This window comes from Callorhinus ursinus, unplaced genomic scaffold (assembly GCF_003265705.2).
Source record: "Callorhinus ursinus isolate GAN/ISIS: 27379988/994484 unplaced genomic scaffold, GSC_fseal_2.0 scaffold101, whole genome shotgun sequence".
NCBI classification, from domain to species: Eukaryota; Metazoa; Chordata; class Mammalia; order Carnivora; family Otariidae; genus Callorhinus; species Callorhinus ursinus.
In genome coordinates, this window is record NW_027397163.1 from 653,746 (window position 1) to 677,836 (window position 24,091).

Genomic DNA, 24,091 nt, shown 5'->3' on the forward strand with positions numbered 1-24,091 from the left:
GTTATAACATGGATGTGAGTTATCATGAAATAGCTGTTCAACTGTATGGTACTCCATGTATTGTAAACTAAAGAACTTCCTGAATATTAGAGATACAAGGTTTTACTAATAGCTCTTTAAGGAAAAAGAGGTGACAGTCCAGTAAAGTACTGATAATATCTTCAGAGTAATCATTAAGAGTGTGAGCTGATGTGGTTGAAATGAAGAAATCCTGACACACATCACAAAGAGGATAGCTGGTTTGTTTGGACTGGAGAAGGGAGGCGCTGGGCAAAGCGCACGTAGAACAGGGAAGGGGTGCTCCCTGTGGAGATTCGTAGGCTGCCGACCATGCTGCCATGCACTGGGCTAAAACAACGCCAACCATGAAAGATCCAAGTCGCAGCAGTACTAGCCCAAGCATCATCAATGAAGATGTGATTATTAATGGTCATTCTCATGAAGATGGCGATCCATTTGCAGAGTACACGTGGATGGAAAATGAAGAGGGATTCAACAGACAAATAGAAGAGGAGTTATGGGAAGAAGAATTTATTGAATGCTGCTTCCAAGAAATGCTGGACGAAGAAGAACGTGAGTAGTTTATTCCAGCTCGAGATCTCCCACAAACTATGGACCAAATCCAAGACCAATTTAATGACCTTGTTATCAGTGATGGCTGTTCTCTGGAAGACCCTGTGGTCAAGAGCAATCTGAATCCAAATGCAAAGGAGTTTGTTCCTGGGGTGAAGTACTAAAATATTTGAGTAGATGGGGCCCTCTTTTGGTGGATGTAGCACAATTTCCACACTGTGCAGGCAGTATTAGGAGACTTAATTGTAAAAGCGCTCTCGTCACTGTGTTACACTATGCATTGCCAAAGTTTTGTTAGTCTTGCATGCTTAATAAAAGTGCTGAGACTGGGGGCGCCTGGTGGCTCAGTCATTAAGCGTCTGCGTTCAGCTCCGGTCATGATCCCAGGGTCCCAGGATCGAGCCCCGCATCGGGCTCCCTGCTCAGCGGAAAGCCTGCTTCTCCCTCTCTCACTCCCCCTGCTTGTGTTCCCTCTCTCACTGTGTCTCTCTCTGTCAAATAAATAAATAAAATCTTTAAAAAAGTGCTGAGACTGTTACTAAGGATTAAGCTGTCAAACGCTTACTGAAAATAGAATCAAGTCCATGGCTTGATGTGAAGACAGAGAGGAAAGAAGCACCAGTAAAGTTGTGACAAATCACCAAATTAAAACGACCTCTAAATCTTAGTGAATTGTCTTTTGAGGCTAAACTAGTCCCTTAGGGTTAGTGAATGCTTGTTAATGTCTAAACTTTATAAAAATGAGTACATTTATTTTTTATTTTATTTTTTAAAAGATTTTATTTGACAGAGACAGCGAGAGCAGGAACACAAGCAGGGGGCGTGGGAGAGGGAGAAGCAGGCCTCTCGCCGAGCATGGAGCCCGATGCGGGGCTCGATCCCAGGATCCTGAGATCAGGGCCCAAGCCGAAGGCAGACGCTTAACAACTGAGCCACCCAGGCGCCCCAAAACTGAGTACATTTAAATGAAGTTCTAGTTGTTAGGCGTATTTCTCAGTTCAGACTTAAATTTGCATTTGTAACAAAAAGGATCTCCTTTTTCTTTTCTTTTTTTTTTTTTTAAAGATTTTATTTATTTATTCATGAGAGAGAGAGAGAGAGGCAGAGGGAGAAGCAGGCTCCCCGCCGAGCATGGAGCCCGATGTGGGACTCGATCCCAGGACCCTGGGATCATGACCTGAGCCGAAGGCAGACGCTTAACCATCTGAGCCACCCAGGCGCCCCAAGGATCTCCTTTTTCTGAAGAAGGCCTTGTTAATTTGAAATAATTCTTTATAGACAAATATATCTTTGGCTTACTGAAGTTATAAGGTAGTGATCAGATGAGAACTAGTCCTGACTTCGATGGTATTTTATCACGTAAGAAAGGGAATTCTTCTAGTGTTACATCTGAGGAAGTATGTAATTTGAGAGTTGCATCTTCTAAAGAGTCAATGCATCATAGCTATGTGAAGTGCAGCATTTTGACCCACCGTAATCCAACCGGACAAAGTAATGGTGACATGATTTGAGTGGTGCTTTTCCTTGCTTTGTTTAACCGTCACTACAGTAGTCAACAGCACAACTTTTTTTAATAAACCTAGAAGTTTTGGCCTCTTAAACGTCATACTTGGGTAGGTTAAGCTGCCATATGTGTTCAGGGTGAATAGTGTTTAAGTTGAAAATATTGTAAAAAAAATTCTATTTTTTTTCAAAAATATTAAAATAAATAATAGTAGAACTGGGGGCGGGGGAGGATAGCTAACTCTTCCCCCGAGTGCTGTACAGCTGTACCTAACACATTTCTTAAGAATGACCTTAGGCCTGAAGTTTATGGAAATGACTACTCCCACATCATGATAGCAGCCCTTGAATGCTTTTTAAAGCTTGTATTCTGTATTTTGAAAGGTGATAATGGGTGGATTTGAAATGCATCACTTAGTCTCTGTGTGAACTTAATATATTTTAATAAAACAACTTTTTAAAAAAGATTTCATTTATTTGACAGAGAAAGAGCACAGGTGCACAAGCAGGGGGAGCGGCAGGCAGAGGGAAAGGGAGAAGCAGGCTCCCCACCGAGTGGGGAGCCCACCTGGTGCTTCATCCCAGCACCCTGGGATTATGACCTGAGCTGAAGGCAGATGCTTAACCTACGGAGTCACCCAGGTGCCCCAAAACATAATTTTTAACGTGTTAACATGGATGTGTAATGAAGGACATGTTATCCCACCACCAATGTGAATCCATCTCATTTTATTGAAGGTTGTAGGTAACTGATGGTATCATCTGTTGGGTAATGGTGTGGAATAATATACTTACGAATCCATTTTCTCAGTCATCTTAAGGTTTATATGATGTGTGATTATTTTCCCCCTAGTCTGTCATACGATTTTCTCTTTGTGAAAACTCTTGGCATTATTATGGATATATTAGGGATATAATATAGAGGTATTGTTGAGTTTTTTGCTCATGTACTCTATGCTATTGCTACTTAGCGCCCCTTTGGTGTAGGCAGTACTTTTGCAGGGGCCTTGAATGACATCAGCCATTCTCACTAGTGAATCCCAAGACAACACGCTGCAGAGTCCCAAGTTAATGTAACTGCTGATATGACATCTTCATTCCATTCTTGTAAGCAACCATCTCTCCTTTGTCCCAAAGCGTTCCCCTCCTGTGTCCCTTAGGGAAGACACCCACACAGTTTACCTAAGCCTGCTTTAGTTTGAATGGCCTAGTCTGTCCTTAGTCCTGGGACTCTGAAGCACTTCACCATGGCCCCAAATAAAGATATGTGCCCCATTTCATATGTGGAGGTGTTTTTGGATGTGTATATGAAATATATGTGCACATATGACTGTGTTGGGTGTGTAATTGATAACCCATAAATAAGAGAAACCTATCCCAATGAGAGTGATATGGTAGCCCACGTAAGAGAGAGAAAATGTATAAGGTGAAGAATTAGCACGTGGAGGACAACTGTCCGAAGGTGCACAACTGACTCCCTGTATTCAGAAAGATATCTTCTCCTTTTCTCCAGTTTTATTTTTCCTCATTATATTTACAGGTACAAAGGCATCACAACCGTTCTTTTTTCCTGTGTTTTGCCGAGAATGTCCTCACTAAACACTCGAGATTAGAGTGATGGAAGGCCAGTGGGTATTCAGACATTCACACTGGGTTGTGACGTGAATCTAAGCAAGACTTGATGAAGCACCATCTTTAGACAGATAAGACCTATTAAAAGAAAATGTGAAGAATTCTCCCAATGTGGTGAGGAAACCGGAGGTGGCTCCCTTTAGTCAGTACAAAGCCACAGGGCAGCTCTTCGTGGTATCATTGGATGAATGCCTATAACAGGGAAAAGGAATTGGCAAAGGTGATGGGTTTCTAAGGAGTAGCGAAGTCCTACTTCATCTTCAATAATTGATTGAATTCCTGTGTCTTAACTGAGGACTAGTGATGTTGGATGTTAATGATTACTGAGTTTCCCCAGGCCTGGATCAGTGGCAAGTGATGGATGAGGGTATTGGATGATGCAGTGCAGTTATTTGTGCAGAGCTTTAAAAATGTCACATGGCAGAATAGATGTTCAAGATGAAGTTTTCTGGAGAGTGGAATAGGATCAGGAAGGCATGTGCTGTGCTTGCACATACACAGTAGTAACCCAGGTATATAACCCCAATCAAGGTTAGATCCACTGTAGTTGGGTGACAGTTCAGGGAAGGTGATGTACTGCTGTGCAGGACCTTCCTCCCTTGAGTCAGTGTCATGAGTATAGTCCTGTGCTCTGGCTCTGTCCATGGCAGGGATTTGTTGGAGGAGCAGTTCAACAGAGGAGGGAAGCATTTCTGTTCAAACAGTCCAGCACAAGTGTTCACTGACTACAGAATGAATAAAGATGTGGGATATATATAGTAGGGAATATTTATCAACCTATAATTAATGAAATCTTGGCATTTCCACAACATGGAGCTAGAGAGTCTTCTGCTAAATGAGAGAAGTCAGAGAAAGTCAAATCCCATATGATTTCACTCAGACTTGGAATTCAGAAATCAAAACAAGTGAGCAATGGGAAAGAAAAAAAGAAATGGAGAGGTAAATCAAGAAACAGACTCTTTAGAGAACAATCTGATGGTTGCCAGAGTGGATGTGGGTAGATGGATGCCTTAAATAAGTGATGGGGACTAAGGATTGTCCTTATGATGAGCACTGGGTGTTATATGGAATTGTACAATCGCTATTATAAACCTAAAACAAATGTTACCTTGTGTGCTTAAGTGAAATGCAAACAAAAACCTTAGAAAATGTTTTGTTTTTTTACAGATTTAAGAGACTTTTTGTCTTTGGTCGACTGACTTGGAGTATTTATACAAAATACACCTTTGTAAACAAATCGAAACATTCATCTTTTCTCCCTTTCTGATTCCTCCCAAATTCAGAAATTCTCAGTAACTATTCTTAATTTTTTATGCCATCACATGTATATGCATAATTTCATAAGAATCTGTTATCCATATGACAAGAAATCATTAGAAATACTGTTATATAACCAAGGTTTTTTGGGGGTTTTTTTGAAGATTTTATTCATTCGAGAGAAAGCCCAAGTGAGCACGAGTGTGGGTCGGGGAGTGAGACAAGCAGGCTCCCTGCAGAGCAGGGAGCTTACCCTAGGGTTCCAGCCCAGGACCCTGGGATCGCGACCTGAGCCGCAGGCAGACACTTAACTGACTTGAACCCCCTCGGTGCCCCAAGATCATTTCCTAAGAGGTGGAGGAACCTGGTTATCTGGGGGACCTCAAGAAGAGCGAAATTCACCCAAATCTATCGATACCACAGGCAATGTCTGGCGACATATATTTGGCTTGGCTTCTGGCCTGGAGAAGCTATTAAAAGTTCAGTATAGAGATTCGTTATGAAACGTTCAACAAAACTGATCTATCCATCAAACCTTTCTTCCTGGTGCACTATGTAAATAATCAGGCCAAGTTTTCTTCCTTCAACTAGATTTATTTTCAATGAAATTAATATTAATTTAGTATGTTTGGTATGATTATAGGGAAAAATATGTTTCAATAACATGTTTGTAGATAAAAGATTTTAATAGTATTCATTATAATGTGGACTAGATTCTGATTTCTTCTAGTGTCATCTATTGACCGCTACAAATCCCCAAACCTCATTTTTCTCCCACCCTTCTGACCTGAAATTGTGTGAGAACTAAAACTGCCTTTTTTTTTTTTTTTAAGATTTTGTTTATTTATTTGACAGAGAGAGACACAGCGAGAGAGGGAACACAAGCAGGGGGAGTGGGAGATGGAGAAGCAGGCTTCTGCTGAGCAGGGAGCCCGACGCAGGGCTCGATCCCAGGACCCGGGGATCATGACCCGAGCTGAAGGCAGACGCTTAACAAATGAGCCACCCAGGCGCCCCTAAAACTGCCTTTTTCCTGAAGCTCTGAAAGCTTAATATAAATATCTTGATATATTGGAAATTACAAGAAGTTACAAAAGATGAAGACTTCACCTTCGACAACCTTAAAGATTGAAGGACCAATATATACAATGCAATATTACTCAGGTATAAATAATGAAATCTTGCCATTTGCAGTGACATGGATGGGGCCAATGTATAATGCTAAGTGACATAAGTCAGTCAGAGGAAGACAAATACCTTATGAGTTCATTCATGTGGAAATTAAGAAATGAAACAAATGAACATGGGACAAATGGTAGGGAAAGCACAAAACAGACTCTTAACTACAGAGAACAAACAGGGTTGTTGGAGGCGAGGTTCAGATGAGGGAGGTAGGTGATGGGTGTTAAGGAGGGCACTTGTGATGAGCACTGGGTTTTGTATATAAGTGATAAATCATTAAATTCTACTCATGAAACTAATATTAACACTATATGTTAACTGGAATTTATTTTTTTTAAAGATTTTATTTATTTACTTGACACAGAGACACAGCGAGAGAGGGAACACAAGCAGGGGGAGCGGGAGAGGGAGAAGCAGGTCTCCCACGGAGCGGGGAGCCTGATGCGGGGCTTGATCCCAGGACCCCGGGACCATGACCTGAGCCAAAGGCAGACGCTTAACTGACTGAGCTACCCAGGTGGCTGGAACTTAAGTAACTGGAATTTAAATAAAAACTTGAAAAGCCAAGAGTAAAAAATTTAAGGACAAAAAATTGGTCATTGGTGAAAGGATAAGAAATAGAAACAGAAAAATGTTCATTTTAGCCCAGGAGGCTGACCTAGCCTGCATAGTTTTGACAAGGATCAAATACGTGGGGCGCCTGGGTGGCTCAGTCGGTTACGCGACTGCCTTCAGCTCAGGTCATGATCCTGGAGTCCCGGGATCGAGTCCCGCATTGGGCTCCCTGCTCGGCGGGGAGTCTGCTTCTCCCTCCGACCCTCCCCCCACTCACGTACTCTCTCTCTCTCTCTCATTCTCACTCTCTCAAAATAAATAAATAAATCTTTAAAAAAAAAAAGGATCAAATACGTGCAGATTTCTACATTTTTAAATGGTCTAATGAGTCCTGTACATCTCACCAATAGTTAATATTGAACTGAATGGGGGCGCCTGGGTGGCTCAGTTGGTTAAGCGCCTGCCTTCGGCTCAGGTCATGATCCTGGAGTCCCGGGATCGAGTCCCGCATCGGGCTCCCTGCTCAGCGGCGAGTCTGCTTCTCCCTCTGACCCTCTTCCCTCTCGTGCTCTCTCTCTCTCATTCTCTCTCTCTCAAATAAATAAATAAAATCTTAAAAAAAAAAAAATTGAACTGAATGATAAGCACCTTAGGAATTTTTTTTTTTTAAATATATTCTGGTTTGTTTTCTTTTTTCTTTAAGATTTTATTTATTTATTTGAGAGAGAGAATGAGAGAGAGAGAGAGCACAGGAGAGGGGGGAGGGTCAGAGGGAGAAGCAGACTCCCTGCTGAGCAGGGAGCCCGATGCGGGACTCGATCCCGGGACTCCAGGATCATGGCCTGAGCCGAAGGCAGTCGCTTAACCAACTGAGCCACCCAGGCACCCGCACCTTAGGAATTTTGCAGAAGTAGGTTCATGAGTATAGATCTGAGGAGGGGTGCTGGGGTGCCTCAGTCTGTTAAGTGGCCGAGGTACGATATCGCCTCAGGTCATGATCTCAGTATGGCGGAATGAACCCTGTGTTGGGCTTCCAGCTCAGCACAGTGTCTGCATGAGACTGTCTCTCCTCTCCCTCTGCCCTCCCCCCGCTCTCACTCCATCTCTAAAATAAATCCTTAAAAAATAATTTGATGAGGGGCGCCTGGGTGGCTCAGTTGGTTGAGCAACTGCCTTGGGCTCAGGTCATGATCCCAGGGTCTTGGGATCGAGTCCCTCCTCAGGTTCCCTACTCCGCGGGGGGCCTGCTTCTCTCTCTCCTTCTGCCACTCCCCCTGCTTGTGATCTCTCTCTCTCTGTCAAATAAATAAAATCTTTAAAAAGAAAAAGCAAAAAGAAATTTGATGAAACATTTATGATCTAATACTCCATGCACAACCCCACCCCCTCAAGCACCGAGCATATAACCACCTGCTTCAAACATTAAAATTGTCGCTCTTGGGGCGCTTGGTTGGCTCAGTCAGTTAAGTGTCTTACTTCCGCTCTAGTCATGATCTCGGGTTCCCGGGATGCATCTCTCTCAGGCTCGCTGCTCAGCGTGGAATCTGCTTCTTCCTTTCCTTCTGACTCTGCCCCCCCCACCACACACACACTTGTGGGCCCTCTGCCCCTACCCTTCAAATAAATAAGATCCTTAGAAAAAAGTAAAAAAACAAAAAGTGTAGCTCTTCCTGAGGACAAGTCCTGTCCCTGTGTTACTTGAATAAACTTACTAACTTGCATCATAAAATATCTCAAAAATTCTTACCAATGTGGTCAATGATTCCACAATTTTGTTATGGAAAAAACCCATGTTCCACTGCTGGCCCTTCAAAAATCCAATAGTCAAGGCACAATTTTTGATTGGAAAGGCATATGAGCTTTATTCAGGAGGCCAGCCACTTGGGGAAAAAACAGACTCATGTCCAAAACCAACTGCAAGTTTTCTGCCTTGCCCTCACATTTTTTTAAAGGAACTTGAGGGCAGTTAATCAGTAGTAGGGCAGGGTAGTCTGTACTTCTTGATTGCCTGCAGACTCAGTGGTGCCATCTACAGATGTTATGGAGGTGCTCAGAAGTTGTGCATGGCTGCCTCAGCGGGAGATTGTGCCAGAAGGTTTGATTATCAGGCTTTCTAGGAAACAATGCATGATGTATAGATGTACAAAGAAAGTTTTAGTTCATCAATCATGAAGGCTAAAGGTGTTTACTAAAATTTGAAGACAGCTAAGCTGGCCAGAGGGGCCGAGGCATGGCTTCTAAGTAACTTTTAAAAAGTGTTTTCTTGGTGTATTCTGTTGCTGCCAAGGGAATTTATTCCCTTCTTTTGTGAGTCTGATATATATACCAAGAATAAATTAGTTGGGGAACTCTATCAGGAAGAGAGCTAATGCCAGAGATTAACTTTTCATACCATAAAAAGTTGCCTGCCTGGAGAGGCAAACCATTTTTTGACATATACTTGCTCTTTCCTTTTTCCTGTGAATATGCATCCCCTTGTTTGAAATTCTAAAGCTCTACTTTCTCCTTAAGTCATGGTGGCATGTAAGCCCTGTCTTTGAGCCTCATGTCTTTGAGGTTCCCTTTATTTGTTTGTTTGTTTGTTTGTTGTGAGTCTGTCTTACATAAGGTTAATTATTAGACCATCCAAAGAATTGAGAATGGAGGCCTCCACATTCATTTTATTGTATAAACTGACCTGGGGGGAGGAGGAATTATGATAGCAGGGGAGTAGTAATTTTGTAATTTGTCGTAATTTTGTCTGGTTCCTGGAATTCAGCCAGATAGTTATCAAATCATTCTGAAAACCTGCCAAATCACCCAGAGACCTGATAAAAGAATTGCTACAAATAGTGAAGCGACCACTTTTTGCAAGGTAGGAGGTGAGGAGAAGTGAATCTGGAGGCAAATTATTGGAAGATAAACTGCAGGAGGATGGAGCCTCAAGAAGCTGGGTCCCAGAATGTGCTATAAGCAGCAGAGTACAAATTGAAACTTTTAGAAGTCTGCCTGGAAGGTGCTCAGGTGGCAAAGAGGCAAGGAATCCCAGGTGGGACAGTGTGGTCTCAGGATCCCTGGGGTCACACAAAGAACAGGGGTACTTGAGTGTGGCCGAGTTCCAAAGCATTGGAGTGGGGAAGTTGGCTAAAAAGAGCGAGTCCAGGCAGCAGCGTTCTGCTCGGTGTTGACAAAAACCAAGAACTGCTGCACAGTGGGTGACTACTCTCCAAGCAGGGGACCAGCAAGAGGTTGAATTACGGCGAGACCCCCCTCCTTACCTCAGGAGGAACAGTGCATGCAGGTCCATGCCTCAGAAGGCTGTAATGTTTGGAGACTTGAAATGGGCTCACATGCCTGAGTAAAAAATGCTTGGTCACAGGCTGGGTGAACACAGAATTCGAATGGAAACCAGGGAGACAGGGAGTGATTGCTTTTCTGTGGGGAGCCACAAACTTTCAGATCTGGGGCTAGAGATTGGGACATCGCCATTTTCATCCTCCCCAATGGTGCTGAAAGCCTTCAGGCATCAAAACAGCAATATAGTACAATCCAGAGCCACCTCCACTGAGCCTGGCCCCCTGGCAAGGGCAGTGCAATTCCATCCAATAGACACCTGAGAATCAGTGCAACAGGACCCTCCGCAAGAAGACCAGCAAGAACTTCCTCTTTTACCACATATACTGATCATAGAGAAATCCAAAACTCCAGTTTTTGGGAAAAAACAGTATATAGCATTTGTGGATTTTTCTCATTTTTCTTTAGTCTTTCAGTTTTATATTTTTTTCAGTTATTTTTTTATCAATTATTTTTAAGTCATTTTCAATTTTCATTTTTACATTTATATTTTATATACCTTTTTCATTTTTGACTTCCTTTCATTGTATTCAATTTTATTTTCATATATATATATATATATATATATATATATATATATATATATATATGTTTTTCTTTTTTTCCTATTTTGGGATCTAGTTTCTTCTACCAAGCCAACCAAAATACACCCAGGATCTAGTTTCCAGATCTAGTTGTGTTCTACTTCTTGTTTGATTTTATTTTCTCTCTCCTTTTTTTTTTTTGTTTGTTTCTGTTCTCTTCTGATTAGTGTATATTTTTTCTAGTGTCATTGTTGCTATTTTTGTATTTTTCCCTCATTCATCTATTCTTTTCTGGACATAATGACAAGATGGAAAAACTCACCCCAAAAGAAATAACAAGGGGCAGTACTCACTACCATGGATTTAATCAATATGGATATAAGTACACAGTTAGAACTAGAATTCAAATCAACGACTATAAAGATACTAGCTGGGCTTCAAAAAAGCAAAAAGACAATAGAAAATCCCCCTACTGGAGAAATAAAAGAACCAAAATCTAATCAAGTCGAAATCTAAAAGGCTATTACTGAGATGTAATAAAAAAAGGAGGCCCTAACTGCTATGACAAGTGAGGCAGAAGAGAGCGTCAGTGATATAGAAGACAAAATGGAGAATAAGGAAGCCGAGAAAAAGATAACTACTGGATCACAAAGTGAGGATTCAAGAGATCAGTGATACCACGAAGTAAAGCAATATTAGTATAATTGGGATCCCAGAGGAAGAGCAGGGGAGGGGGCGCGGGAAGGTTTATTTGAACAAATTATAGCTGAAAACTTACCCAATCTGGGAAAGGATATAGGCATTCAAGTCCAGGAAGCACCAAGAACCCCCCTCAAAATCAGTAAAAATAAGTCAACAGGTTGACATAAAATAGCGATACTTGCAAAGATCAGAGATAAAGAGAAAATCCTGAAAGCAGCTCCAGACAAGAGGTCAGTAACCTACAAGGGTGAAAAGAGAAGGCTGGCAACAGACAGGTTCACAGACACTTTCTGGCAGGCAAGAAAGGACTGGCATGTTATAGTCAATGTGCTAAATGAGAAAAATCTGCAGCTAAGAATACTTTATACAGCAAGGCTGACATTAGGAATAGGAGAGATCAAGAGCTGCCAGGACAAACAAAAACTAAAGGAATTTGTGATCACTAAACCAGGCCTGCAAGAAATATTAAGGGCGATCATTTGAGCAGAGAGAGAGTCCAAAAGAAGAAAGATCAGAAAGGAACAGAGACAATATACAAAACAGCGACTTTATAGATAATACAATGGCGCTAAATTCATGTCTTTCCATAATTACTCTGAATGTGAATGGAATAAATGCTCCAATCAAAAGGCATAGGGCATCAGATTGGATTAAAAAAAAACAAAACAAGACCCATTGATATGCTCCTTCCAAGAGACTGATGTTAGAGTGAAAGACACATCCAGATTGAAAGTGAGGGGGTGGAGCACGATTTATCATACTAATGGACATTAAAAGAAAGCTGGAGTAGCAATCCTTATATCAAACTAGATTTTAAACCAAAGACTAATAAAAGGTGAAGAAGGACACTATATCATAATAAAAGGGTCTATCCAACAAGAAGATCTAACAACTGTAAATATTTATGCCCCTAACTTGGGAGCAGCCAATTGTATAAACCAATTAATAATAAAGGAAACACATTGATGATACGATAATAGTAGTGAACTTCAACCACCACTCACAGCAATGGACAGACATCTAAGCAGAAGATCAACAAGGAAACAGGGCTTTGAATGACACACTGGACCAGACGGACTCCAGAGATATATTCAGAGAATTTCATCCTAAAGCAACAGAATAAACATTCTTCTTGTGTTTGCATGGAACATTCTCCAGAATAGATCACATACTGTTTGACAAATCAGGTCTCAACTGGTACCAAAATATTGGACTTATTCCGTGCATATTTTCAGAGAACAAGGCTTTAAAACTTGAACTCAATCACAAGAGAAAACTTGGAAGGAACACAAACACTTGAAGGTTAAAGAGTGACTAGTGAAATATTCATTCATACTAAAGAATGAATAGGTCAACCCAGAAATTAAAGAAGAATTTAAAAAAAATCATGAAACAAATGAAAATAAAAAATATAACTGTTCAGAACATTGGGTTGTAGCAAAGGTAAAGGGAACTATTTAGCAATGCAATTCTTTACCAAGAAACAAGAGAAGTCTCAAATACACAGCCTAATCTTACACCTAAGGAGCTGGAGAAAGAACAGCAAATAAACCCCAAATCCAGAAGGAGAAGAGAAATAATAAAGATTAGAGCAGAAATCAATGAAATAGAAAGCAAAAGAAGAGTAGAACAGATCAATGAAAATGGAGCTGGTTCTTTGAAAGATTTAATAAGATCGATAAACCCTTAGCCGGACTTCTCAAAAAGAAAAGAGAAAGGACCCAAATAAATAAAATCATAAATGAAGGAGGAGAGATCACAACCAAAACTGAAGAAATACAATTATAACATTATGAGCAAAAAAAAAGAGAACATTTTATGAGCAATATATGTCAACAAATTAGGCAATCTGGAAGAAATGGATGCATTCCTAGAAACATATAACCTATCAAAACTGAAAAAGAAGAAACAGAACACCATAACCAGCAAAGAAATTGAAGCAGTAATCAAAAATCTCCCAACAGGGGCGCCTGGGTGGCTCAGTTGGTTGGGCGACTGCCTTCGGCTCGGGTCATGATCCTGGAGTCCCGGGATCGAGTCCCACATCGGGCTCCCTGCTCAGCGGGGGGTCTGCTTCTCCCTCTGACCCTCTTCCCTCTCATGCTCTCTCTCAGGTAAATAAATAAAATCTTTAAAAAAAAAAAAATCTCCCAACAAACAGAAATCCAGGACTAGAGGGCCTCCCAGTGGAATTCTACCAAACATTTCAAGAAGAACTAATTCGTATTCTTCTGAAGCTATTTCAAAAAATAGTAATGAAAGGAAAACTTCCAGACTCATTCAGTGAGGGGTGCCGGGTGGCTCAGTCAGTTAAACCAAACTCATTCAATGAGGTCAGCAATATTACCTTGATCCCCAAATCAAACAAAGACCCCACTAAAAATGAGAATTACAGACCAATATCCCTAATGGACATGGATGCAAACATTCTCACCAATACACTAGCCACTATGATCCAACAATACCTTAAAAGGTTTATTTACCATGACCAAGTGGGATTTACTTCTGGGCTGCAAGGGTGGTTCAATATCCACAAATCAATCAATGTGATACACCACATTAATAGAAGAAAGGACAAGAACCATATGATCCTCTTAATCGATGCAGAAAAAGCATCTGACAAAATACAGGATCCTTTCTTGATAAACAATCTCTGCAGTGTGGGGATAGAAGGAAAATACCTCAATATCCTAAAAGCCATATATTAAAATCCCGCAGCGAATATCATGCTTAATGATGAAAAACTGAGAACTTTCCCCCTAAGGTCAGGAACACTACAGGGATGTCCAATTTCACTACTATTGTTCAACATAGTACTAGCAACTTCTTCCTAGACACATCGCCAAAGTCATGGGAAGCAAGGGCAAAAATGAACTATTGGGACTTCATCAAGATAAAAAGCTTTTGCACAGCAAAGGAAACAGTTGACAAAACCAAGAGACAAAGGAGAGAATGGGAGAAGATATTTGCAAATGTCTTAATCAGATAAAGGACTAGTATGCAAAATCTATAAAGAACTTATCAAACTCAACACCCAAAGAACAAATAATCCAATCAAGAAAAGGGCAAAAGACATGAACAGATATTTCTCCAAAGAAGACATACAAATGGCCAAAAGACAGATGAAAAAACGCTCAACATCACCAAGCATCAGAGAAATACAAATCAAAACCACAATGAGATACCACCTCACACCAGTCAGAATGCGTAAAACTAACAAGTCAGGAAACAACAGATGTTGGTGAGGATGCAGAGGAATGGAAACCCTCCTACACTGTTGGTGGGAATGCAAGCTGGTGCAGCCACTCTGGAAAACAGTAGGGAGGCTCCTCAAGAAGTTGAAAATAGAGCTACCCTATGACCCAGCAATTGCATTACTCTGTATTTCCCCAAAGGATACAATCATAGTAATCCAAAGAGGCTCCTGCAACCCAATGTTTCCAGGAGCAATGTCCCCAATAGCCAAAATATGGAAAGAGTCCAGATATGCAGTGACAGCTGAACGGGTAAAGAAGATGTTGTTATATATACAATGGAATATTACTCAGCCGTCAGAAAAATGAAATCTTATCATTTGCAATGATGTGGATGGAACTACAGGGTATTATGCTAAGAGAAATAAGTCAATCAGAAAGATAATTTTCCGGGGCACCTGGGTGGCTCAGTCATTGGGCATCTGCCTTTGGCTCAGGTCATGGTCCCAGAGTCCTGGGATCGAGCCCCGCATCGGGCTCCCCGCTAGGCGGGAAGCCTGCTTCTCCCTCTCCACTCCCCCTGCTTGTGTTCCCTCTCTCGCTGTCTCTCTCTCTGTCAGAAAAATAAATAAAATCTTAAAAAAAAAAGAGATAATTATCCTATGATTTCACTCATATGTGGAATTTAAGAAGCAAAACAGGAGGGATGCCTGGGTGGCTCCGTCGGTTAAGCGGCTGCCTTTGGCTCAGGTCATGATCCCAGGGTCCTGGGATAGAGTCCCACATTGGGCTCCTTGCTGAGCAAGGAGCCTGCTTCTTCCTCTGCCTGCCTCTGTCTCTCTCTCTCTGATAAATAAAAAATCTTAAAAAGAAACAAAACAGGATCATAGGAGAAGGGAGGGAAAAATAAAATAGAAAATCAGAGAGGCAGACAAACCATAAGAGACTCATAACTATAGCAAACAAATTGAAGGTTGCTAGAGGGGAAGTGGGTGGGGGATGGGGTAATGGGTGATGGGCATTAAGGAAGGCACATGATGTAAAGGGCACTTGATGTTGTATGCAACTGATGAATCACTAAACTCTACCACTGAAACTAGTAATACACTATATGTTAATTTATTGAATGAAAAAAAAAGAAACTGACCTCTGTGCTTCAGATCCAAAATATAACAGGAACACAGAGTGGGGGACAAAGAGGGACAGTAGTTTTATTGCTTTGTCACCAAAGGAGGCTGCAGCAGGTCAGGGCCTTCAAAACCGCAAGCCCACCCAGAGGAAGGCGCTGGGCTTCTGTAGGGAAATGCAGGATCTAGCCGGTTTCCACAGGAACTCTGTCTGTGTTGCCAGCCCTGTTCATCACGTTGTCAGGGTGGAACCAGGTTCCTAAAACAGGCTCAGAAGGTAGGAAGGGAGGTTTGCAGAGGTGAGAAAAAAGCTTATTTAGTTTGAAATGGAGTCTCACTGAAGACTTAAACGCAGCCATTTTGGTTTTTATTCAAGTTGATGCTTTTAAGTGGTTTCCGTTTCAGTCACCTTGACAACAACAGGAAGACCACTTCATATTTTACAGTGAGAAACCAGTCAACATTTTCTAGAATGGGTAAAATAAAGAAAAAAGATAAAGCACCGAATTTCAATGAGAATGTTGATGAATTAGAATTCTCATATTGCTGATGGGAGGGTAAAAATTACATGCACTTTGCAAAACTGTGTGGCAGTTATGAAAATAAATGTTTGGGAATCTAGGAATACAGGAAAAGCTCTGAAACACAGTATATATTTCCTTTGTGATAGACGTTTGTATTTATATGGGAAAGCTCCATTTATAAGGGTGTCTCCCTCTGTGTAGCAGAAAGAGGGAGAAAGTGTCAGTCTCCAGAAACCCTGATCAGTGGAGAAGGCATGGATCTAAATCTGCTCACAACCACAGCCTTGGTTACTGTGCTTTGCCTGATCACCTCCCCAAGTGCTCCCCGGAGCATCATGACCGGAGCCGAAGGCAGATCACGTGTGGAGTTTCAAAGATGATCATCACAGGTGCCCTCTGCCTCAGATTCTGTCAATTGGTTTGGGTGAAAACAACAGTGTTAATTAAGGGCTCCCGGTGATTCTAAGTGAGGCCAGCTTTAAGCACGAGGGCTTCCTGTTATTTTGCGAGAGTTGAGAGCCGACTTTGGCTCAAGGAGAGGTAACAGGGTCTCTGCTACGTGAGTTGGGGTGGGTCAGGTCCATGCAGCACATAGTTCCTGTGCTCTAGCTGAATTTGTGGGCATCTGTGGGAGGGAAGGCCCCCTGAAAGCGGAGAAGGGAAAGTTAGGGATTGGTCTTCAAGTAGGAGCTACTGACAAAACGGACTAGGAAGTTAGGACTTTGCAGCATTTCAGGATCCTGTCTTCAGGTGAGCGGTTTACAGATGAAGAGTTTCTATTGGTGGCTTTAATGGCATTTTCTCGTGATGGCAGCTGTGATTTCTCTACAAAAAGCTTGTGAGAAAGAAATCTGGAGGATGAGGTGAAAGAAGAAATGGCTAGTTCTCAGGTAAGCCTGGTGCCCCAAGTCAGAGGCCATGTCATGGTTTTCTCCTGAAATTCCTGAAATTGTAAATGCTGATTCCTCTAGTTCTTATGTTTCTGCCTCATGTTTTCACCTATTTTTAAAGTCTTTTCAGAAGTGATACTCAAGGCGAGGATTTGAGAACACTTCCCTATATCCCAGAGCCTTCTCCCTTTTCTCCAACCTGGCTTCCAAGAGGCCATCAATATTTGTCACTTTGAATTAAAGTCCTGCAAGTATTGAAAATAATCCTTGGTGACAGAACGACAGGGGAAGGTGTTGAGTCCAAGATTCCTATTGCTGATGAGGTCTGTTCCTGGGATTTCAGTGAAGGAAAACATCATTTAGATCCCACCTGGATACTTTATCAACTCTCTGTAGCCCAGAAGTAAGAAAATGCACAAACGTGCATGATGGGTATGAGGTCCAGAATAACTCCCAAAGTTTTCGGGCTGCAAATAGGTGCGTGTGAGTCTTGTTCTTTAGAATGTGAAAAAGGTGTTCTATTTAAAATATAATAGAGGGGCACCTGGGTGGGCTCAGTCAGTTAAGTGTTGGACTCTTGATTTCTGATCAGGTCGTGATCTCAGGGTCCTAGAATGGAGCCCCATTTCTGGCTCTGCATTCAGAGGCAAATCTGTTCGAGATTCTCTCTCCCTCTCCCCTGCCCCTCCCCTCCTCTCTCTAAAATATAAATCTCTAACTAAAATTAAAATTAAAATAAAAAAATAACTTCCCCAGTAGCCTTTCTGAAAGAGTTCCACCCCCCAATATATTTCAGGAAAACCAATGTCTCGTTCCATGGCAATGGATTGGCAGATATGCAGGATGTACCTTTAAGCTATTGGGGCTTCTTGTGCTCAGGGTCTACAGATGGGACAGAAAACCACTGCATGTGCAGCATCTACCTGTATCAGTTTGGGGTGGGGAGCTGGCAAGTGAAATTAGTGTGATGAAGTTTATGGTTTTTACTGTGTCATGAGCCATAACATACTTTGCACGTTGCTAAGAGCCTCCTGTCTTCTGCCAGGATTGGAAAATTGTGAGAGGCCAGCTTGTTACATGAGAAAATGTGTGTAATCTTGGAATTTTTATAGTCCTCAAGATTATCCATGGACTTTATTCAAAACAAAATCGATATTTATGGGTCTGTTTCTACTCTTGTTCATTTGTTTTTAGTTTTGATGTTATATATATGTGAATTCTTTGACTTATTTCAAATAGCAATAATACCTTCTGGGTCTATCCACATTGTCACAAATGTCAAGAAACAAAAAAAAATCAGAAAGAGACCATAAAGACCATGGTTACCGGAGTGGAATGGAGAAGGATGATGGGCAAAATGGGGAAATGGGACTGGGAAGTACAGGCTTCCAGTTATGGAATTAATAAGTCATAGGGGATATGATACAACATAGGAAATACATTCAATGGTAGTATAATAGCATTTTATGGTGACAGATGGTTGCTCACTTGCAGTGAGCATAGAACATATACAGTTGTCAAATTACCATGTTTTTCACGTGAACTAATGTAACATTGTATGTCAAGTATACTTTAATAGGAAAGAAAGCAAAATAGATACTGATAAGCTTATAGCTATATAGGTTATTTTTTAAAGATTTTATTTATTTGAGAGAGAGAGAGAATGAGAGACAGAGAGCACGAGAGGGAAGAGGGTCAGAGGGAGAAGCCGACTCACCGCTGAGCAGGGAGCCCGATGCGGGACTCGATCCCGGGACTCCAGGACCATGACCTGAGCCGAAGGCAGTCGCTTCACCGACTGAGCCACCCAGGCGCCCTATAGCCATATAGGTTAAACTACTTAAGAAGTTGTAGGTCAAGAAGGCGAACCTACTCTCCAAATCAAGCTAATCCTAGGTATTCCTAGCAGGATAAAGACTTAGGAAAGCAAATTGCTCCATATCACAGTAGAGATCAAGGTTAACTACTTACTGTAGAAGTGAGAGGACGTGGGAAAGAGGAAAGTGCCCAGCAGGGTGAGGAACTGGGTGGGAAGACATACAAGAGCCTGTGGTCCTCACAGGCTGAGCAGCCATGAGATACCTAGAAGAACAGTCCTTTCTGTGAGAGCTTCTTCAGTACCTTTCCCTGGAGTGTGCTCTCTCATCTCTCACCACTAACGTATACATAGAAATGGCCACATGGATCGTGAAGGCTTTTGTGTACAGGTGGGTTCATTTGGGGATAGCAGAAAGTGCAACTGGTTTTTGTATTTGCATTCATTTTGGGCAAAGTCAGTTTTTAGGAGGAAGCCTGAGTTGAAAATAGAAGAGGGGCGCCTGGGTGGCTCAGTCATTGAGGGTTTGCCTTCGGCTCAGGTCATGATCCCAGGGTCCTGGGATCGAGCCCCGCATCGGGCTCCCTGCTCCGCGGGAAGCCTGCTTCTCCCTCTCCCACTCCCCCTGCTTGTGTTCCCTCTCTCGCTGTGTCTCTCTCTGTCAAATAAATAAATAAAATCTTGGGCGCCTGGGTGGCTCAGTTGGTTAGGTGACTGCCTTCGGCTCAGGTCATGATCCTGGAGTCCCTGGATCGAGTCCCGCATCGGGCTCCCTGCTCAGCGGGGGGTCTGCTTCTCCCTCTGACCCTCCCCCCTCTCATGTGCTCGCTCTCTCTCTCATTCTCTCTCAAATAAATGAATAAAAAAAAAATCTTTAAAAATAAATAAATAAAATCTTTGAAAAAAGAAAATGGAAGAGATCCTGTAGCTTGAAGGCCCAGGAATTAGTGACAGTGTAAGGGAAACTTGATGTTTATAAAGCCTACAGATTCAGTGGGTTCCAAGCTAAGAAATCCAGCCTTGCAACCCAAACCAGATTGTACCTACATTACTTGTCAAAGAGGGAGCTATTTCCGTAAATATGTTTTTCGTGGTGACTTGTAGAAGGTTAAATAAAGGGAGGTCCAGAGAAGAGTGACTGGTCAAGTTTGTCGTGCAGGGGTGGAGTTGGCTTGAATGACAAGTGAAGGGAGGGAAGGGCTCCAGGCTCACCTCTTTTATCCTTCTCCCCATGTTTAGGAAACTTTTTTTTTTTTTTTAAAGATTTTATTTATTTGAGAGAGAGAGAATGAGAGATAGAGAGCACAAGAGGGAAGAGGGTCCGAGAGAGAAGCAGACTCCCCATTGAGCAGGGAGCCCCATGTGGGACTCGATCCCGGGACTCCAGGATCATGACCCGAGCCAAAGGCAGTCGCTTAACCAACTGAGCCACCCAGGCGCCCCATGTTTAGGAAACTTTTGAAACTCTGCATTGTCTGGAGCATATATTCTGAAAGTTTGACATCAGTTGCACACTTGTGAAATGTAGAAAATCAGACCCCATGCAAAGATCCAAATCAGAATATGAATTTTTAAAAAAGATTTTATTTATTTATTTTAGAGAGAATGCATGTGCATGCAGCTGGGGTGGGCAGGGAGGGGTAGAAAGGGAGGGAGAGGGACAAGAGACTCAGCTCTGCACCCGAGTGGGGCTCATTCCCACCACCCTGAGATCATGACCGGAGCCAAGAGTCTGACGCCCAACCGACTGAGCCATCCAGACACTCCAATATGTCAGTTTTAACCAGAATATTAATTTTAACAAGGTCTTCAGTTCATTGTCATACACATTAACATTAGAGAAATACACGTCTATATCACACTCTTCCATTATTCTATTACTGTCTTCATGTCTGTAGTACTTATTTTGTAGCAGTATGCCTTAAATGAGGTGTGCTGTTCATTTTCCAGAATACTCTGAGTATATGTTACCCTGTGACATCCATGTAAAGTTAGGGTGGATTTCTGAACCTTCTTTTATGGTGGTTTCTGTATAGTGGTCTGTGTGTTCCTCTTAGATTCAAAGTCACACAATCGGGTAAACCTCATGCTCGAATGTTACTGATGTTTTGCAAAGTATTCTTTTGAAGATGAAGAACAATACTACTCTTTATGAAGGTTACTGTGGATTAATGGGTGACTTTACGAAAAAGTGTTAGAATGCTATGGAGTGGGTAGTAAATGAACAAGAAGAGTTATTGTGTCTGTTCTTACTGTTAGAAGTTGTAATTTCCACAATATTCTTTATGTTCAAAGTCATCCATTATTTCTTTTTTTTTAAAGATTTTATTTATTTATTAGAGAGAGAGACACCATGAGTTGGGGGAGGGGCAGAAGGAGAGGGAGAGGAACATCAGACCTCCTGCTGAACACAGAGCCTGTGTCAGGCTCAATCTAATGACCTTAAGATCATGACCTGAACCAAAGTCAGATGTTTATTTATTTTTTTAAAGATTTTATTTATTTATTTGAGCGAGAGAGAATGAGAGCTAACACAAGAGGGAAGAGAGTCAGAGGGAGAAGCAGACTCCCCGCCAAGCAGGGAGCCCGATGTGGGACTTGATCCCGGGATTCCAGGGTCATGACCTGAGCCGAAGGCAGTCGCTTAACCAACTGAGCCACCCAGGCACCGCAAAGTCAGATGTTTAACTGAATGAGCCATCCAGGTGCCACCAGCCATGATTTATTTATTTATTTATTTATTTATTTATTTTTTAAAGATTTATTTATTTGAGAGAGTGAGAATGAGAGAGAGAGAGTACATGAGAGGGGGGAGGGTGACAGGGAGAAGCAGGTTCCCCGCCGAGCAGGGAGCCCGATGCGGGACTCGATCCCGGGACTCCGGGATCATGACCTGAGCCGAAGGCAGTCGCTTAACCAACTGAGCCACCCAGGCACCGCAAAGTCAGATGTTTAACTGAATGAGCCATCCAGGTGCCACCAGCCATGATTTATTTTATTCGTTTATTTTCAGAACTTAAAAGTGTGGCTCTTGAATCAAAAATGTTGACATCAATTGCATACTTGTGAAATGTTGGTACTCAGACCCCCACCCAAAAATCCAAATCAGAATAGGAATTTTAAGGGGCGCCTGGGTGGCTCAGTCGGTTAAGTGTCTGCCTTCGGCTCAGGTCATGATCCCAGGATCCTGGGATTGAGCCCTACATCGGGCTCCCTGCTCGGCGGGAAGCTTGCTCCTCCCTCTCCCACTCCTGCTGCTTCTGTTCCCTCTCTCTCTGTGTCTCTCTCTGTCAAATAAATAAATAAAACCTTAAAAAAAAAAAGACATTGGAAATTTGATAGAGGTTGCATTAATCTGTAGATCACTTTAAGTTTTATTGACAGCTCAGTGGTTTTAAGTATTCCAATGAAAGAACTTGGATATGTGTCCACTTATTTCTTCTTTCAATTCCTGCACAATAGTTTATAGTTTTCATTATTCCAGGTTTGAACTCTACCATTATGTGAAATTGCAAGCATTTTATTTTGGAGTAAGTTACTCCATATTATGTCTCTGTTTGGGGAATTGTTCTTTGTTGTGTAGAAACAGAACTAATTTTTGTATGTTGGGTTTGTGTTCTCCAACTTTGTAAAATTTGTACGAGTTTTAACAGGTTTATAACAATAAGGATTCCTCAAGAGAGGAAAATAGTAGTGGAGTAGGAGGACCCTAGGCTTATCACATCTCGTGAACACCACTAGGCAACTACCAAATTATCCTAAATACCCCAGAAATAGGTCTAAAGACTGACAGAACAAACTCCCCAAGTAAAAGGAGAGAAGAGGCCACATCAAAGATCGCAGATAGTTTGGAGACGTGGTTTGGGGAGACAAAGATTATAGTGCTCTGGAGGGTTTGTACAGAAGGTGGCATGACAGGAGAGCTCACAGGGGAATGCTAAAGAAGGTCTCCCAAAAGCCACTGGCTTGGTAAAGGAGAGGGGCTGAATTTACTAGACATCACAGAATTCACACTGAACAGAAACCTTACAAATGTAAAGAATGTGGCAAGACCTTTACGCACAAATATTACTCAACATCAGAGAATTCATACTGGAGAGAAACCTTACAAATGTAAAGAATGTATCCAACCGGGGCGCCTGGGTGGCTCAGTTGTTAAGAGTGTGCCTTCGGCTCAGGTCATGATCCCAGGGTCCTGGGATTGAGCCCCACATTGGGCTCCCTGCTCAGCGGGGAGCCTGCTTCTGCCTCTGCCTGCCGCTCCACCCTGCTTGTACTCTCTCTCTGTCAAACAAATAAATAAAAAGCTGAAAAAAAAAATGTGTCCAACTTCTCACTGGAACTCCAGCTTATTCAAGTGGTCATATAGGAGCAAAACTGTAAAATTTAAAGAACGTGGCCAAGCCTTTAGCTGCCCCTCCATCCTTACTCAATATCACAAATACCCACTAGATTGAAACCCTAGAAACATAATGAATGTGGAAAGACCTTTTTTTAAATATATACTGTAGGAAACACCAGAGAGTGCATAAAAGAAAGTAAATGGAAAGATATCAATGTTTAAAAAACTATTTAATTGAACATCAATGTCAATAAATGTCACAGAAATTAAAGCAGTACATCAGTCAATCTAGTCAGACAGTACTCTATGTGAAAATAATTATAAGGAAAAATAGAAAGTCAAACACTTAAAAATGTACATGCTAATGTTTCAAAAGATTTAGTGCGTGGATTTTTACTTAGGCATAATTTCAATTTGTGCTTTTTTGTTACATTCACCCTCTCTGAGACTTGTGACTAACAAATATTAAAGTATTTTACTCTCAAGTCACTTCAGAAAATTCCTTTTTTCCTAGTTGTGTATAAAACGGTGAGGCTGATTGTTGCTACATCAAAGATATTAAATGCCCTGCTTCATTAGGTGGGGCTCATGCATACCTAATTTTCCATGGCAGATGAAGGACGGGGTAATATACAACATAGAAAATCTAAATGGAGATGCTCTTTATGGTTATAACATTGATGGAATTTATCATGAAATAGGTGTTCAAAACACATTCTTCTCCATGTCTTAAAACTAAAGTACTTCCTGAATATTAGAAATACAGAGTTTTAGGGGCACCTGGGTGGCTCAGTCATTAAGCATCTGCCTTCGGCTCAGGTCATGATCTTGGGGTCCTGGGATCAAGCCCCGCATCGGGCTCCCTGCTCCGCGGGAAGCCTGCTTCTCCCTCTCCCACTCCCCCTGCTTGTGTTCCCTCTCTTGCTGTATCTTTCTC

At 41.8% G+C, this 24,091-nt stretch overlaps 2 protein-coding genes and 1 pseudogene across 2 annotated transcripts in view; 2 read left to right on the top strand and 1 right to left on the bottom strand.

The window, feature by feature from the left end:
* The window catches only part of LOC112806790 (uncharacterized), a 909,505-nt gene that overhangs the window by 134,080 nt on the left and 751,334 nt on the right, over positions 1 to 24,091 (bottom strand). The gene's annotated exons all lie outside the window — the stretch shown is intronic.
* Positions 364 to 826, top strand: LOC112806795 (polyadenylate-binding protein-interacting protein 2 pseudogene; annotated as a pseudogene).
* Positions 16,544 to 24,091, top strand: part of LOC112806782 (uncharacterized) — a 293,799-nt gene continuing 286,251 nt past the window's right edge. Inside the window, 1 exon segment of the mRNA XM_073889089.1 lies at positions 16,544 to 16,996. Coding sequence (XP_073745190.1) covers positions 16,982 to 16,996 — 15 coding nt within the window. The 5' untranslated portion in view covers positions 16,544 to 16,981.